General features: G+C 44.8%; 1 protein-coding gene across 9 annotated transcripts in view; it reads right to left on the bottom strand.

Annotated features, from left to right (window-relative positions):
- The window catches only part of SYCP2 (synaptonemal complex protein 2), a 1046702-nt gene that overhangs the window by 267292 nt on the left and 764229 nt on the right, over window positions 1-15181 (bottom strand). For all 9 annotated transcript variants that reach the window (XM_063959338.1, XM_063959341.1, XM_063959339.1 and 6 more), the window contains 3 exons: window positions 9025-9098; window positions 8173-8230; window positions 7593-7648 (listed from right to left, as the gene is read on the bottom strand). In XM_063959338.1, the coding sequence (XP_063815408.1) occupies window positions 7593-7648; window positions 8173-8230; window positions 9025-9098 (188 nt within the window). The remainder of the gene's footprint in view (window positions 1-7592; window positions 7649-8172; window positions 8231-9024; window positions 9099-15181) is intronic.

Genomic DNA, 15181 nt, shown 5'->3' with positions numbered 1-15181 from the left:
ACACGCCTTCACCGTTATTTAAATACCAAACTCTGCAAATTAAAATCTCACCTTTGCAGTCTCTGTGCTCCCTTAGGTGTCTTTTGCATCTACCACTCATTTAGAAGACTATCATCCAACTGACCTGTTCAATGCATCAACCAAGGGAACTGAACCCTTAAATAGTTTGCTAGACCAAGCATAGAGGGGCTGCTAGCATCGAAACACAAGCTGTTTCATGTCTTTTGTTAAAATTGAGCACCTGTACTACACCTTCCAGCAAAAGCAGGAAGTGAAAATATGCATTAGGAGACTAACACCCCAGTCTCCCAGCAATCCATCAACAGTGATTTGAATTGACTATTGTGTGCACAATATACCAGGTCATCTTGAGCACAATATCATTAGAATTTTTAGGTGGTTATTGTCATATTAAATATTATGGGCGATTCTCTGTGATGCACGGGACAGCTACAGAAATTCAAATGACATACTTATCCAACATACCAAGATCTTAGTGGGTCTTAAGTTATAGGGTAAGGCATTGCTACTAAGCAATTATGTTTTCATAGAACAATTTCTTAACAGACCAGTTTAAAAGTAAAAAAAATAAGATTTTACTTACCGGTAAATCTATTTTTCATAGTCCGTAGTGGATGCTGGTGACTCCGTAAGGACCATGGGGAATAGACGGGCTCCGCAGGAGACATGGGCACTTTAAAAAAGAATTTAGATTCTGGTGTGCTCTGGCTCCTCCCTCTATGTCCCTCCTCCAGACCTCAGTTAGAGAAACTGTGCCCGGAAGAGCTGACAGTACAAGGAAAGGATTTTGGGAATTCAGGGTAAGACTCATACCAGCCACACCAATCACACCGTATAACTTGTGATAACTTTACCCAGTTAACAGTATGAACAATCACAGAGCATCAGATAAACCCTGATGCAACTATAACATAACCCTTATTTAAGCAATAACTATATACAAGCATTGCAGAAGAAGTCCGCACTTGGGACGGGCGCCCAGCATCCACTACGGACTACGAGAAATAGATTTACCGGTAAGTAAAATCTTATTTTCTCTAACGTCCTAGTGGATGCTGGGGACTCCGTAAGGATCATGGGGATTATACCAAAGCTCCCAAACAGGAGGGAGAGTGCGGATGACTCTGCAGCACCGAATGAGCAAACACAAGGTCCTCCTCAGCCAGGGTTATCAAACTTGTAGAACTTTGCAAAGGTGTTTGAACCTGACCAAGTAGCCGCTCGGCAAAGCTGTAATGCCGAGACCCCTCGGGCAGCCGCCCAAGAAGAGCCCACCTTCCTTGTGGAATGGGCCTTAACTGATTTAGGCAGCGGCAACCCAGCCGCAGAATGAGCCTGCTGAATCGTGTTACAGATCCAGCGAGCAATAGTTTGCTTTGAAGCAGGCGCCCCAAGCTTGTTGGAAGCATACAGGATAAACAAAGATTCTGTTTTCCTGACCTTAGCCGTTCTGGCTACATAAACCTTCAAAGCCCTGACCACATCCAGTGACTCGGAATCCTCCAAGTCAGTAGTAGCCACAGGCACCAGAATAGGTTGGTTTATATGAAAGATGAAACCACTTTCGGCAGAAATTGTGGGCGGGTCCGCAATTCTGCTCTATCCGCATGGAAAACCAGATAAGGGCTTTTATGTGACAAAGCCGCCAATTCTGACACACGCCTAGCCGAAGCCAAGGCTAATAGCATGACCACCTTCCACGTGAGATATTTTACTTCCACCGTTCTGAGTGGTTCAAACCAGTGGGATTTCAGGAAACTCAACACCACGTTAAGATCCCAAGGTGCCACTGGAGGCACAAAAGGGGGCTGAATATGCAGCACTCCCTTTACAAACGTCTGAACTTCAGGCAGAGAAACCAGTTCTTTTTGAAAGAAAATGGATAAGGCCGAAATCTGAACCTTAATGGAACCCAATTGAAGGCCCAAAGTCACTCCCGACTGTAGGAAGTGAAGGAAACAGCCCAGCTGGAATTCCTCCGTAGGGGCATTCCTGGCCTCACACCAAGCCACATATTTTCGCCATATACGGTGATAATATTGAGCCGTCACATCCTTCCTAGCCTCTATCAGCGTAGGAATGACCTCATCCGGAATGCCTTTTTCTGCTAGGATCCGGCTAGGAAGCACAATATGCACTTGGGTCAAAAACTGGTTAGATAATAGGAAGCAGCGCGTTGTGGTTAATGGATATTTTTCAACTTGGACTGAAGTACTAAGTGGTGTGCCGCAAGGCTCAGTATTAGGACCGCTATTGTTCAATATTTTCATTAACGACCTAACAGAAGGTCTAGAGAGCATGGTGTCAATTTTTGCAGATGATACCAAATTGTGTAAGGCTATAAATACAGAGGAGGATGCCGAGTCTCTTCAGAACGACTTAGTTAAATTAGAAGCATGGGCAGCCAAATGGAGAATGCGCTTCAACACAGACAAGTGTAAGGTAATGCACTGTGGTAACAAGAACAAAAATTACACCTACCTACTAAATGGGGTAAAACTAGGGGATTCTGTACTGGAAAAGGACTTAGGTGTCCTCATAGATAGCAAGCTAAGCAGTAGTACCCAAAGTAGGACTGCAGCAAAGAAGGCTAATAAGATATTAGCATGCATAAAACGGGGTATTGATGCTAGGGACGAGAGTATTATACTCCCATTATATAAATCACTAGTGAGGCCACACCTTGAATACTGTGTACAGTTCTGGGCACCGTACTACAAAAAGGATATCCTGGAGCTTGAAAAGGTACAAAGGAGGGCGACCAAACTAATTAAGGGCATGGAGACGATGGAATACAAGGAAAGGCTTGAAAGACTAGGCATGTTTACATTGGAAAAGCGGAGACTAAGAGGGGATATGATCAACATCTACAAATATATAAGGGGACAGTACACAGAGCTTGCGCGGGACCTGTTTTTGGTTAGATCAACACAGAGGACTCGTGGACACTCGCTCAGGTTAGAGGAGAGGAGATTCCGCACAATACGGCGTAAAGGCTTTTTCACGGTAAGGACAATACGTGTTTGGAATTCCCTGCCCGAGGGAGTTGTAATGGCGGAATCTGTCAACACCTTTAAGAATGGGTTAGATAAATTCCTATTGGATAAGGATATCCAGGGGTATGGTGCATAGTCATGCATTATAGTCACTATTTAGTCAAATCATCATGCAGAGGACACCACAAATAGGTTGAACTCGATGGACAATTGTCTTTTTTCAACCTCAGATACTATGTTACTATGTTACTATGTTCAACCGCCATGCCGTCAAACGCAGCCGCGGTAAGTCTTGGAACAGACAGTGCCCCTGTTGCACAAGTCCTGTCTTAGAGGCAGAGGCCACGGGTCCTCTGTGAGCATTTCTTGCAGATCTGGATACCAAGTCCTTCTTGGCCAATCCGGAACAATGAGTATTGTTCTCACTCCTCTTTTTCTTATGATTCTCAGCACCTTGGGTATGAGAGGAAGAGGAGGAAATACATAGACCGACTGGAACACCCACGGTGTCACCAGTGCGTCCACAGCTATCGCCTGAGGGTCTCTTGACCTGGCGCAATATCTCTGCAGCTTTTTGTTGAGGCGGGATGCCATCATGTCCACCTGTGGCAGTTCCCACCGACTTGCAATCTGCGTGAAGACTTCTTGATGAAGTCCCCACTCTCCCGGGTGGAGGTCGTGCCTGCTGAGGAAGTCTGCTTCCCAGTTGTCCACTCCCGGAATGAACACTGCTGACAGTGCGCTTACGTGATTCTCCGCCCAGCAAAGAATTCTGGTGGCTTCTACCATCGCCACCCTGCTCCTTGTGCCGCCTTGGCGGTTTACATGAGCCACTGCGGTGATGTTGTCTGACTGAATCAGAACCGGTTGGTCGCGAAGCAGGGACTCCGCTTGACGTAGGGCGTTGTATATGGCCCTTAGTTCCAGGATGTTGATGTGAAGGCAAGTCTCCTGACTTGACCACAGCCCTTGGAAATTTCTTCCCTGTGTGACTGCCCCCCACCCTCGGAGGCTTGCATCCGTGGTCACCAGGACCCAGTCCTGAATGCCAAATCTGCGACCTTCGAGAAGGTGAGCACTCTGCAGCCACCACAGGAGAGACACCCTGGCCCTGGGGGATAGGGTGATTAACCGATGCATCTGAAGATGTGATCCGGACCACTTGTCCAGTAAGTCCCATTGGAAGTTCCTCGCATGGAACCTGCCGAAGGGAATGGCCTCGTATTATGCCCAGGACTCGAGTGTAGTGATGCACTGACACCTGTTTTGGTTTTAATAGATTCCTAACCAGTGTCATGAGCTCCTGAGCTCTCTCTATCGGGAGATAAACCCTTTTCTGGTCTGTGTCTAGGATCATGCCTAGGAGAGGTAGATGAGCTGTAGGAACCAACTGCGACTTTGGACTATATAGAATCCAGCCGTGTTGCCGTTACACTTCCAGAAAAAGTGATACGCTGTTCAGCAACTGCTCTCTTGATCTCTCTCTTATGAGGAGATCGTCCAAGTACGGGATAATAGTGACACCTTGCTTCCGCAGGAGCACCATCATTTCCGCCATAACCTTGGTGAATATTCTCAGGGCCGTGGAGAGACCAAACGGCAACGTCTGAAATTGGTAATGACAATCCCGTACCGCAATTCTGAGGTACGCCTGATGAGGTGGATAAATGGGGACATGAAGGTATGCATCCTTTATGTCCAGAGTCACCATAAAATCTCCCCCTTTCAGGCTTGCAATGACCGATCTTAGCGATTCCATCTTGAACTTGAACCTTTTCAGGTATATTTTCAGGGATTTTAAATTCAATATGGGTCTGACCGAACCGTCCGGTTTCGGGACTACAGCATGGTCGAATAATAACCCCCTCCTTGTTGAAGGAGGGGAACCTTGACCACCACCTGTTGAAGATACAATTTGTGAATTGCAGTTAACACTGTTTCCCTCTCGTGGGGGGAAGCCGGCAGGGCCGTCGGTGAGGGGGCATCTCCTCAAAGTCCAGCTTGTATCCCTGAGACACAATTTATATTGCCCAGGTATATAACAGGGAGTGAACCCACTTGTGGCTGAACTTACGAAGGCGTGCCCCCACCGGGCCTAGCTCCGCCTGTGGAGCCCCAGCGACATGCGGTGGATTTTGTAGAGGCCGGGGAGGATTTCTGTTCCTGGGAACTAGCTGTGTTGTGCAGCTTCTTTCCTCTGCCCCTGCCTCTGGCAAGAAAGGACGCACCTCGGACTTTCTTGTTTCTTTGTTCGAAAGGCTGCATTCGATAATGTCGTGCTTTCCTAGGCTGTGCAGGAATATAAGGCAAAATATCAGAATTACCAGCTATAGCTGTGGAGACCAGGTCCGAGAACCCTTCTCCACACAATCCTCAGCCTTCCATATGCCTCTTAAGTCGGCATCATCTGTCCATTGCATATTCTACAGGACACGTCAAGCAGAAATCGACATAGCTTTGACTCTAGGACCCAGTAGACTCATGTCTCTTTGGGCATGTTTTTTATATATATATCTCTTAAGACAGCATCTTTAATATATATATATACATATATATATATATATATATATATACATACATACTAGGGTCTCAATCTCTGCTGATAAGGTACCTGTCCACGCTGCCACAGCGCTATAAACCCATGCCGACACAATCGCCAGTCTGAGTAGTGTACCAGAATGTGCACGCTATCTGCAGCATCCCTGAGGATAGCTGTTATGTCAGGGCTACCTTTTGGGCAAACGTGACACCCTAGGGGAAGATTCCCATCGTATCATGGCCCTAGTAGGGAAAGGATACTCCCTGAGAATTCTTTGTGGGAAACTGCAGTCTCTTGTCTGGAGATTCCCGCTCTTTTTCATCATGAGAGGAGGGAAATTTACCTCAGTTTTCTTCCCCTTAAACATGTGTACCCTTGTGTCAGGGACAGATGAGTCATCAGTGATATGCAAATCATCTTTTATTACAATAATCATATATTGAATACTTTTCTGCCATTTTGGCTGTAACTTTGCATTATCGTAGTCGACACTGGAGTCAGACTCCGTGTCGATATCAGTGTCTATTATTTTGGATAGTGATCATTGAGAGACTCTGAAGGTCTCTGCGACATAGGGACAGACATGGGTAGATTCCCTGTCTGTTCTCTAATCTTTTGTGCAATAAATTCACCTTAGCACTTAATTACACATATCCAAACAGGTGTCGGCATTGTCGACGGAGACACCCTCTCACACACATATTTGCTCCATCTCCTCCTTAGGGGAGCCTTTTACCTCAGACATGTCGACACACACACATACCGACACACCACACACTCAGGGAATGCTCATCTGAAGAAAATTCCCCCACAAGGCCCTTTGGAGAGACAGAGAGAGAGAGTATGCCAGCACACACCCCAGCGCTATTAACCCAGGAATAACACAGTAACTTAATGTTAACCCAGTAGCTGCTGTTTATATTGATTTTTGTGCCTAATTATGTGCCCCCCCTCTCTTTTTACCCTCTTCTACCGTGTAACTGCAGGGGAGAGGCTGGGGAGCTTCCTCTCAGCGGTGCTGTGGAGAAAAAACATGGCGCTGGTGAGTGCTGAGGAAGAAGCCCCGCCCCCTCGACGGCGGGCTTCTGTCCCGCTTTCATGTACAATTTTTGGCGGGGGCTCATACATATATACAGTGCCCAACTGTATATATGCAAACTTTTGCCAAAGAGGTCTCTAATTGCTACCCAGGGCGCCCCCCCCCCCTGCGCCCTGCACCCTTACAGTGACCGGAGTATGTGGGTGTAGTGTGGGAGCAATGGCGCACAGCTGCAGTGCTGTGCGCTACCTCAGTGAAGACTGGAGTCTTCTGCCGCCGATTTCGAAGTCTTCTTGCTTCTTTCACCCGGCTTCTGTCTTCCGGCTCTGCGAGGGGGACGGTGGCGCGGCTCCGGGATCGGACAACGAGGGTGAGATCCTGTGTACGATCCCTCTGGAGATAATGGTGTCCAGTAGCCTAAGAAGCAGGACCTATCTGCAGAGAGTAGGGCTGCTTCTCTCCCCCCAGTCCCACAATGCAGGGAGTCTGTTGCCAGCAGAGCTCCCTGAAAATAAAAAAAACCTAACAAAATACTTTCTTATAGCAAGCTCAGGAGAGCTCCCTAAACAGCACCCAGCTCGTCCGGGCACAGATTCAAACTGAGGTCTGGAGGAGGGACATAGAGGGAGGAGCCAGAGCACACCAGAATCTAAATTCTTTCTTAAAGTGCCCATGTCTCCTGCGGAGCCCGTCTATTCCCCATGGTCCTTACGGAGTCCCCAGCATCCACTAGGACGTTAGAGAAAAAAGCGTGTGATGCACAGGACTTTATGTTCACTTTCTGGAGAATCACCCTTATTTGTTCCTATGCAATTTTGAGGGATTACAAACCATGGAACTACCTCTAGGCAATACTAAACCACAGTACTAACTGAATTTTGAGATATTTAATAACACACAAGAACTATATCCACTTGGACTTGCCTTCTCTTACAAAGTCATAAATAAGAGATTATATCAAAATGCGGGCCAGAAATGAAAAACACAGAGGGCTTACTCTGCTTTGGACTTTGTGTTGCTACCTATTTGTTCTGATAGAACAAGTGAAGATACCTAAAAAAAAATAAAAAAAAATTACATTTTAAAAAACTTCATGCATTATTAACCACTGCACAGCGCTTATTTAGTACTAGTTACTTACATAGCGCACACATATTCCGCAGTACTTTACAGAGCATACTTGGCCATTCACATCAGTCCCTGTCCCAGTGGAGCTTACAATCTATATTCCATACATCATGTACACGCACACATTCACACTAGGGTTACATTGGTCAGAAACCAATTAACCGTATATTTTTGGATTGTGGGAGGAAACCGGAGTACACGGAGGAAACCCATGCAAGTATGGGATCAATACACAAACTCCACACAGTTAGGGCCATGGTGGGAATTGAACCCATGACCTCAATGCTGTGAGGCAGTAATGCTAACAATCACACCATCCGTACTGCGCACTTGTGTATTTACCAAGTATAACAACTTTATGCTAGGCAAACAAAATCGTTACTCTTGTGTTACCTCTTTGATTTTAGCACCAGTATTTGTATCTACCATAATCTCATCCACTGACCTACCCCAAGTTCTATTGTAGGGTCATCACATCCCAGAGAGTGAAAACTGTAAACATCATCCCTGCCAATGAAATATAAATTACATATTAAAATATGACTCTTATGCTGTTTAATGTCACTTATGTCAGACAATGTTCAAGTTACCCGTTTCTGGCATTGAAGGCACTACAGCTATATCTTTGGATAAAAATTTGCATGAGGAGGTCTGTGCAACTCCTAGTAATGCAAACCTACAGTTGGTACATTTTGCAGCATTAGACGCATGCTTGCCAACTTCAGTAAGCATTATTTCAGACACCCAGCCCTTTATACTGTGCCTCATCAACAGGTACTTATTCAGTCCTTGTTGTTTCAGAATCTCTACAAATGCCTTGCCTGCTGCAGATGCTACATTATTTCTGACCATCTCAAGTAACTTTAATGTTTGAAAAAACTTTATCCGTGCTCCTGCCCTGGCATATGTCTTGCCACTGACCACATCTTTTTTCTTAATCCCTTTAAAATCATATTCATCTTCTGTCAGCAGCTGAAAGTAGAGATAGCCTAAGCACCGCAACCTGTGAGTATGTCTGAAGGAAGTCAGTCATCTTCTTCCAAGGGTCCTTGGCAAAGACTTGATAGTGTTTTATATTCCAAAAAGTCCAAACCCCAGGTGAGCTAGCACTAACTGTAACAGCACAGTGGGTCTACATCTAGACTTTGGGACGTATATAGTAACAGAACGTCAGAATTCAGATAATTAAATATTTAACACTATAATATATATAGTCCTTTATTAGAAATAATGTTGAACTACGTACCTCATAACGGTGTCACAAGGAGGACTATAGAACAATGAAATGTTGATTGACTTACCAAGGCTCATCTCCTTTGCCCATGTTTGATTCTTTATTTCCTTTGGGTTTAAAGGTTTGACTTTGCCCTTTCTCCTAGATATGCCAACACACAGATGAAAAAAGATGAAATACTTTGAAAAAAGAGCAGTAATTTATAATTTAACTATAAAATAATTGTTTAAATTTAGACATATTTTGCGGCATATACAAAAAAATTTTTATTTAGTGGTGGATCTGTTCCTATTTCTCTAAAGCATATAGGTGTCCATACAAACAATAAGTTATAATTTAGTGTGACTGGAAGCAAGATAAATATTTATTTATAAACCATGTGAGGATTTCCTCTGATTTAATTTTTACATCTATCAAATCCAAGAGCATACCTTAAAGGAGTTGCAAGTTCTAAGAACAAAAACAAGGCAACAATATAGTTTAATGTAAAAAACAAAAACAAACCGTCCTGAACTGTTGTGATACAAAACACATATGGTAAACATGCGTTTTGTATCACACCTACTGACATACCAGGAACTGATCCACTAGTAAGCAAATCCTAATTATTCCTACATCAAGTTGTCATGGCAAACACTAGAGGGGATGCGTGTAGCATCCAGACTGTCAGGATGCCGGCGGTCATGTGACGGACGGCAGAATCCACATACCACTCAGGAGACTGGTGCCAGATCACCGACAGCAAACATCCTAAAGGTATTGAGGTTGGGGTAAGGTACTAAGGGGGGGGGGGGTTAGGGTTAGGTACTGGGGGTCAATAAGAAGAACATCTAGTCTATTGTCAATCACCTTATTACAAATATGGCATATGAAGTCTGATTGGAGAAGTACTGTACTCTTAATTGGCATACCAATTCCTTTCCAAGAAACCCGGCAGAGATCACAGGGCTGTGAGGCCACAAAGCCAGTTGAGGACAACATTTTAGTCACATTGCCTAGACAAAGACCCTAGTTGAAACAATTTGGCAGGGAGAAATTCTTGAGATGTGGATGCCCCATGCCTGGACTGGGTTTTGTAGCCAACTAACCACTTAGGAGGCCACCTGGGTCACATATATAAACCTCTACATAAATGCAGTGTTTACATTTTTAAATGTACTTTTATGACTACTTGTAGTCCACTAAAATTTAAGATAAAGTATGATCTCTTTTAGAGCCGTTATCTCATGAAGAGACTTCTTTTCTTTACAGTGGTAAACCACTCATGTGTCCTCATACATCCAGCCCAATATACCAGGCAGAGCGAGATGCCAGGTGCGAGTGAGCCGCCAGGTCCCATGCAACTCTGCTAGCATCTGTATATAGGCCCTCATTCCGAGTTGTTCGCTCGCAAGCTGCTTTTAGCAGCTTTACACACGCTAAGCCGCCGCCTACTGGGAGTGAATCTTAGCTTCTTAAAATTGCGAACGAAAGATTCTCAAAATTGCGACCACACACCTCTTAGCAGTTTCTGAGTAGCTCCAGACTTACTCTGCATCTGCGATCAGTTCAGTGCTTGTCGTTCCTGGTTTGACGTCACAAACACACCCAGCGTTCGCCCAGACACTCCTCCGTTTCTTCAGCCACTCCCGCGTTTTTCCCAGAAACGGTAGCGTTTTTTCGCACACACCCATAAAACGGCCAGTTTCCGCCCAGAAACACCCACTTCCTGTCAATCACATTACGATCACCAGAACGAAGAAAAAACCTCGTAATGCCGTGAGTAAAATACCTAACTGCATAGCAAATTTACTTGGCGCAGTCGCAGTGCGGACATTGCGCATGCGCACTAAGCGGAAAATCGCTGCGATGCGAAAAAAATTACAGAGCGAACAACTCGGAATGACCACCATAGAGCAGAACAGAATTTGTATTGCAAATAAACTGCAGCTACTACAGTACATTATAGCACTTTGCATACAGAGACTCAGTCGCACACATATATACAAGTGTCAAATTAATCAGCACAATCTCCTCATGCGTCCTAGTCTTGTTTTGATGCAACTAATGTGCATTTTTGACCAAGACGATGACTAACACTAGCACAGTCTCACAGGACCTGGCGCACTGAGAAGCGTTCCTTCTCTAAGCGTCTTGAAAATGAACAGTTAAAAAAACAGTTCCTGCATTGGACTGAACTTAACCATCTTCCTTTTTCTTCTCATCCTCAGGTATATTCAAATCTCCCCATGTAATCTGGCTATTGCTATCTGCACCTATGCAAAACATCCATATTCCAAATGTATGTTCAAATCTCCCCATGTAATTTGGCTATTGCTATCTGCACCTATGCAAAACATCCATATTCCAAATGTATGTTAAAATCATTTGTTAGACAGTTTTGTGATTTTTGCTTTTGTTTGTAATGTAAAATACCTGCGTTTCAAAGCTTGGTCAGTGCCGCATATTTAATTAGGCTCACTGGGCTGGTGTTTGTTTAGTCAATCACTGTGTAATGTAACACCTTTGATTAGTGGAACATTTGCCTCAGCTGTAGTTGGGTCAATTTCCCATAGTATATCTGTAACTTCAACCATGCACAGCTGTGCATGTCAGCTGTGCGTTCCAATACTCAAAGTGTTCCTTCTCTAAGCGTCTTGAAAATGAACAGTTAAAAAAACAGTTGAACAAACATTAAACAGCATCAAGAAAGAAATCTGGAACATTATGTGGCCTCTCCTCACCTCTGCCATGAGAACACCAGGACCAATGCCTACTACTTCTGTGTCCAAGAACATCATGACTGCCCCCGGGACTACCCCTCAAGCTCAGCAGGGAACTGAGGGACATGCGCATCAGGACCAGACTTTGCTGGGTCAGTTCCATTGGACATTAGTGTGCACCCCACATTCTCACACCCACCCGCACTGCTCTCATGAGACCAGGACATTTATCTTTTTCACAAAATAATGTTAGTACAGTTTTTTCCTGCAAATGTGTCTCTCTGTTCTCTTTCTTCTTACATGGTACTTCCACCCCACTGTGTGCTATTCCCGTAATGTGTACCTCCATTGGTTGCACACCCTGCCAGCAGTAACCTATGCAGTGCGCCCCACATGGCTGCCTCGGATGGTTCCCCTGTGGACGGGGTGTGCTTCATTTGGATCTTTCCATGCAGGGTATAGCATACGCCTACACACGTGTCAGTTCTCCCATACATGCATTTGGCCCCTGTATGGCTCATCTCCCACTGTGTAACCTTGTAGTGCGCCCAACATGGCTGCCTTATCTGGTGCGCTTGTGGATGGGATGAAAAATGCGTGGACCTGATGTTTTTATTGGAACCCTACTCTGAACTTAAGGACTCTGCAATCTCCCCATTTTGTGTTCTCTTCTAGGGGTGGACTATTCCACCGTGGGTAATCCTACGCAGTGCGCCTGAGATGGCTGCCGCACCTGGTGCCTTGTGATGGTGGAATACACAACCCCTGGAGGTTATTACTCAAAATGCCTACACCAATCATGCACCAATCATTCTTTCTGTGTCTTTGTCTGTGTGGTTTATCTTTTGATGTAATGCTTAAATCTTCTGTATTATGTGCATTGTGTGAGTTCTAGTTGGCGCCGCGGATGGCTGCCTCGGTGCTGCTCTGCCAAGCAGCCTTAGTTTTTAGTCTTAAATGTATAATATGTCTACTGTACAGTTGCATATGTGCAGTATGAACTCATATGTGTAATGTTTGTAATGTATGCTATGTTTTTCCTCCATGTTGCTGCTTGGCGATGCATTGTACCACAAAGAATTCCTAGTGTACGTGAGTACACCTGGCCAATAAAGCTGATTCTGATGATTCTGATTCTGAGAGGGGCTGATTAACATGACTGCAGCAAGAATGTAACAATGGAATTGCCTGTGCAATTAGGCATGAAGATAAAAAAAATTGTCGGGAACGGCAAATCTGGCATGTTGAACGTTTCATTTTTCAGATTCCCTGACTACTGATCATCGCTGGCTGCCAAATGGAAGATCTGGTCGAATAATGGGGGAAAAAAGCCGCCTGATGTATTGGGGGCTTAACACGCACCCCTGTGAATCTAAGGGGAGAATCCAATTAGCCCTGGGGTTTACCACTTGATTAATGAATCCCTTGCAAAAATAAAATATCTGCCTCAATCATACCGAGATAGGAAATATTTTTAAGCCATTTTATAGGGGAGTAGATACCTTTAATAGTAAGCAAACACAGAATTCTGCCCATGTTAGTTCGCTTAGCTATAATATGCAGGAAACAAGATAAGACCATAACATTGACTTCTCAGTAAGTTGACTTATCACCTCCTTAGCCCAACAGGTTCAGTATGATTTCCTGGTGGAAGGGATGTTGGTGGTCACAAAAATGACGCAGACATCCCAATATTTGAAACCTAGACAGGGGAGAGCTAAGTATGTTCCTACACCTCCTTTCCAGCAGACTAACCCTAACCTCCCCCTTCAGTGTGCAAGCATAACCCCCTCCCACATTAGTGCCTAAACCTAACATTCTCCCAGTTGTGCCTAATCCTCTCCCCTCACCTCCCCTTGGCCCTAACCCGCCTACTTTACTTACGGTCAGGACTACATAGTCCGTATTGTGACTGGTTACGGTATTCCCAGTACCGGGATCCTGACAGCCGGAATTTTAACCGCATCCCCCCAACTGTCGCCACCAAATCCTATCGCAGCATATACCCACAGTGAATAGAAAAGGAAATGTACCAAGGTAAACAAAAGGACAGGAAGCACAAAAAGCTAAAAAAACAACAACAATAACCAAGTAAAACTTTCCCTGTTATTTAACTGTAAATATAGAAAAAATTCTGGGACAAATTAAACTCCCCTTTTGAGACCAGGTGACTCTGAGAATTGATCAGCTGATATCTGATGAAAACGTAGCGGACAACTGGCTGAGGTTTAAAAGGTAATGGCACGTATACTCCATAGCAGGCCTTTCAGACAAATAAAAAAAAAGTCTAGGCATACACGCTGCTGAACCTTGCAGGCACCGATGCTGTGGACAAATCAGATGCTTTTGTATATACGCTGACGGAGAAGACAGAGAGGATCCTGACATCCTAATTGCAAAGTTTGAAGAGATCTGCATGCCAGTAAAGAATGTAATTATGGACAGGCATGTTTTCAAAAGCACAAACCAAAAAGGGTGATGACACTATACAATCCTACGTCTCCACGCTAAAGCTGCTGGCAAAGAAATGCAATTTTGGTATCCTCACAGAGGAGCTCATCTGCAACAGAATCGTATGTGGCAAACGCAGCGACAAGGTACATGCACAGCTGCTGCAGGAGAAGGGCCTCACATTAGAAACTGACATAAATATCTGTATGTTAAACGAGCAGTCTGAAAAGGGCACAAGGGAACTAAGAAAGGACGCTGAGGTGTGTGTCATGGCGGACGTTCCGCGCCAATCCTCCACGTGTGGGAACTGTGAGGCACAGCACCCTCCTGACAAACAATGCTGCCCCGCATATGATAAACAATGTCATGCATGTGGCAAATGGAATCATTTTGCAAGGTGCTGCCGCTCCAAAGATCAAACTTCCATAAAGCGACAGTCTGAGTCGCGCTATAGCCGCTCACCCCGCCGGATCAACCAGGTTGAAATAGAGCCAGGGTGTGAATCCGTTTGCATGACAGTTTGTGATAGTGTAGACCACTTGGATGAAAAGGGCGAAATATTTATCAAACTGAGAACAAAGCATACGAGCAAGGTGGGCATAGTCAAAATAGACTCAGGAGCGAAGTGCAATGTCATATCTTACAAACACTACGTGAAATAGATCCAACTGCACAGATTAACCCACGAGACAAGATCAACTTGATAGTTAAGGGAGGCCAGATCATCACTACACTGTACCCATGCTGATTTGTGATTCCACATTGTGGATCAAAAGGTCAAGCCATTGCTAGGACTCCCTGACAGTATGAAGCTAGGCCTTTTCAAATTGGGGCCTGAGGTACATGCAATACAGATGACTGTCCCGGAAAAAACAACTTTCAGGATTTATTTGATTGCAGTTCACTTGGCAAGCTCCCTGTTGTGTACCATATGAGGCTGGATGACTCTATTGTACCTACTGTCTGTGCCCCCTGGAGGGTTCCTGTCGCAATGAAAGACAAAATCATTAGAGAGTTCCACAGAATGACTCAATTGTGTGTCATTGCCCCCATAGAGGAAGCAACACAGTG

The sequence above is a fragment of the Pseudophryne corroboree genome, chromosome 3 (assembly GCF_028390025.1).
Source record: "Pseudophryne corroboree isolate aPseCor3 chromosome 3, aPseCor3.hap2, whole genome shotgun sequence".
Taxonomy (NCBI): Eukaryota; Metazoa; Chordata; class Amphibia; order Anura; family Myobatrachidae; genus Pseudophryne; species Pseudophryne corroboree.
This window is presented reverse-complemented; position numbering and strand designations above follow the sequence as displayed.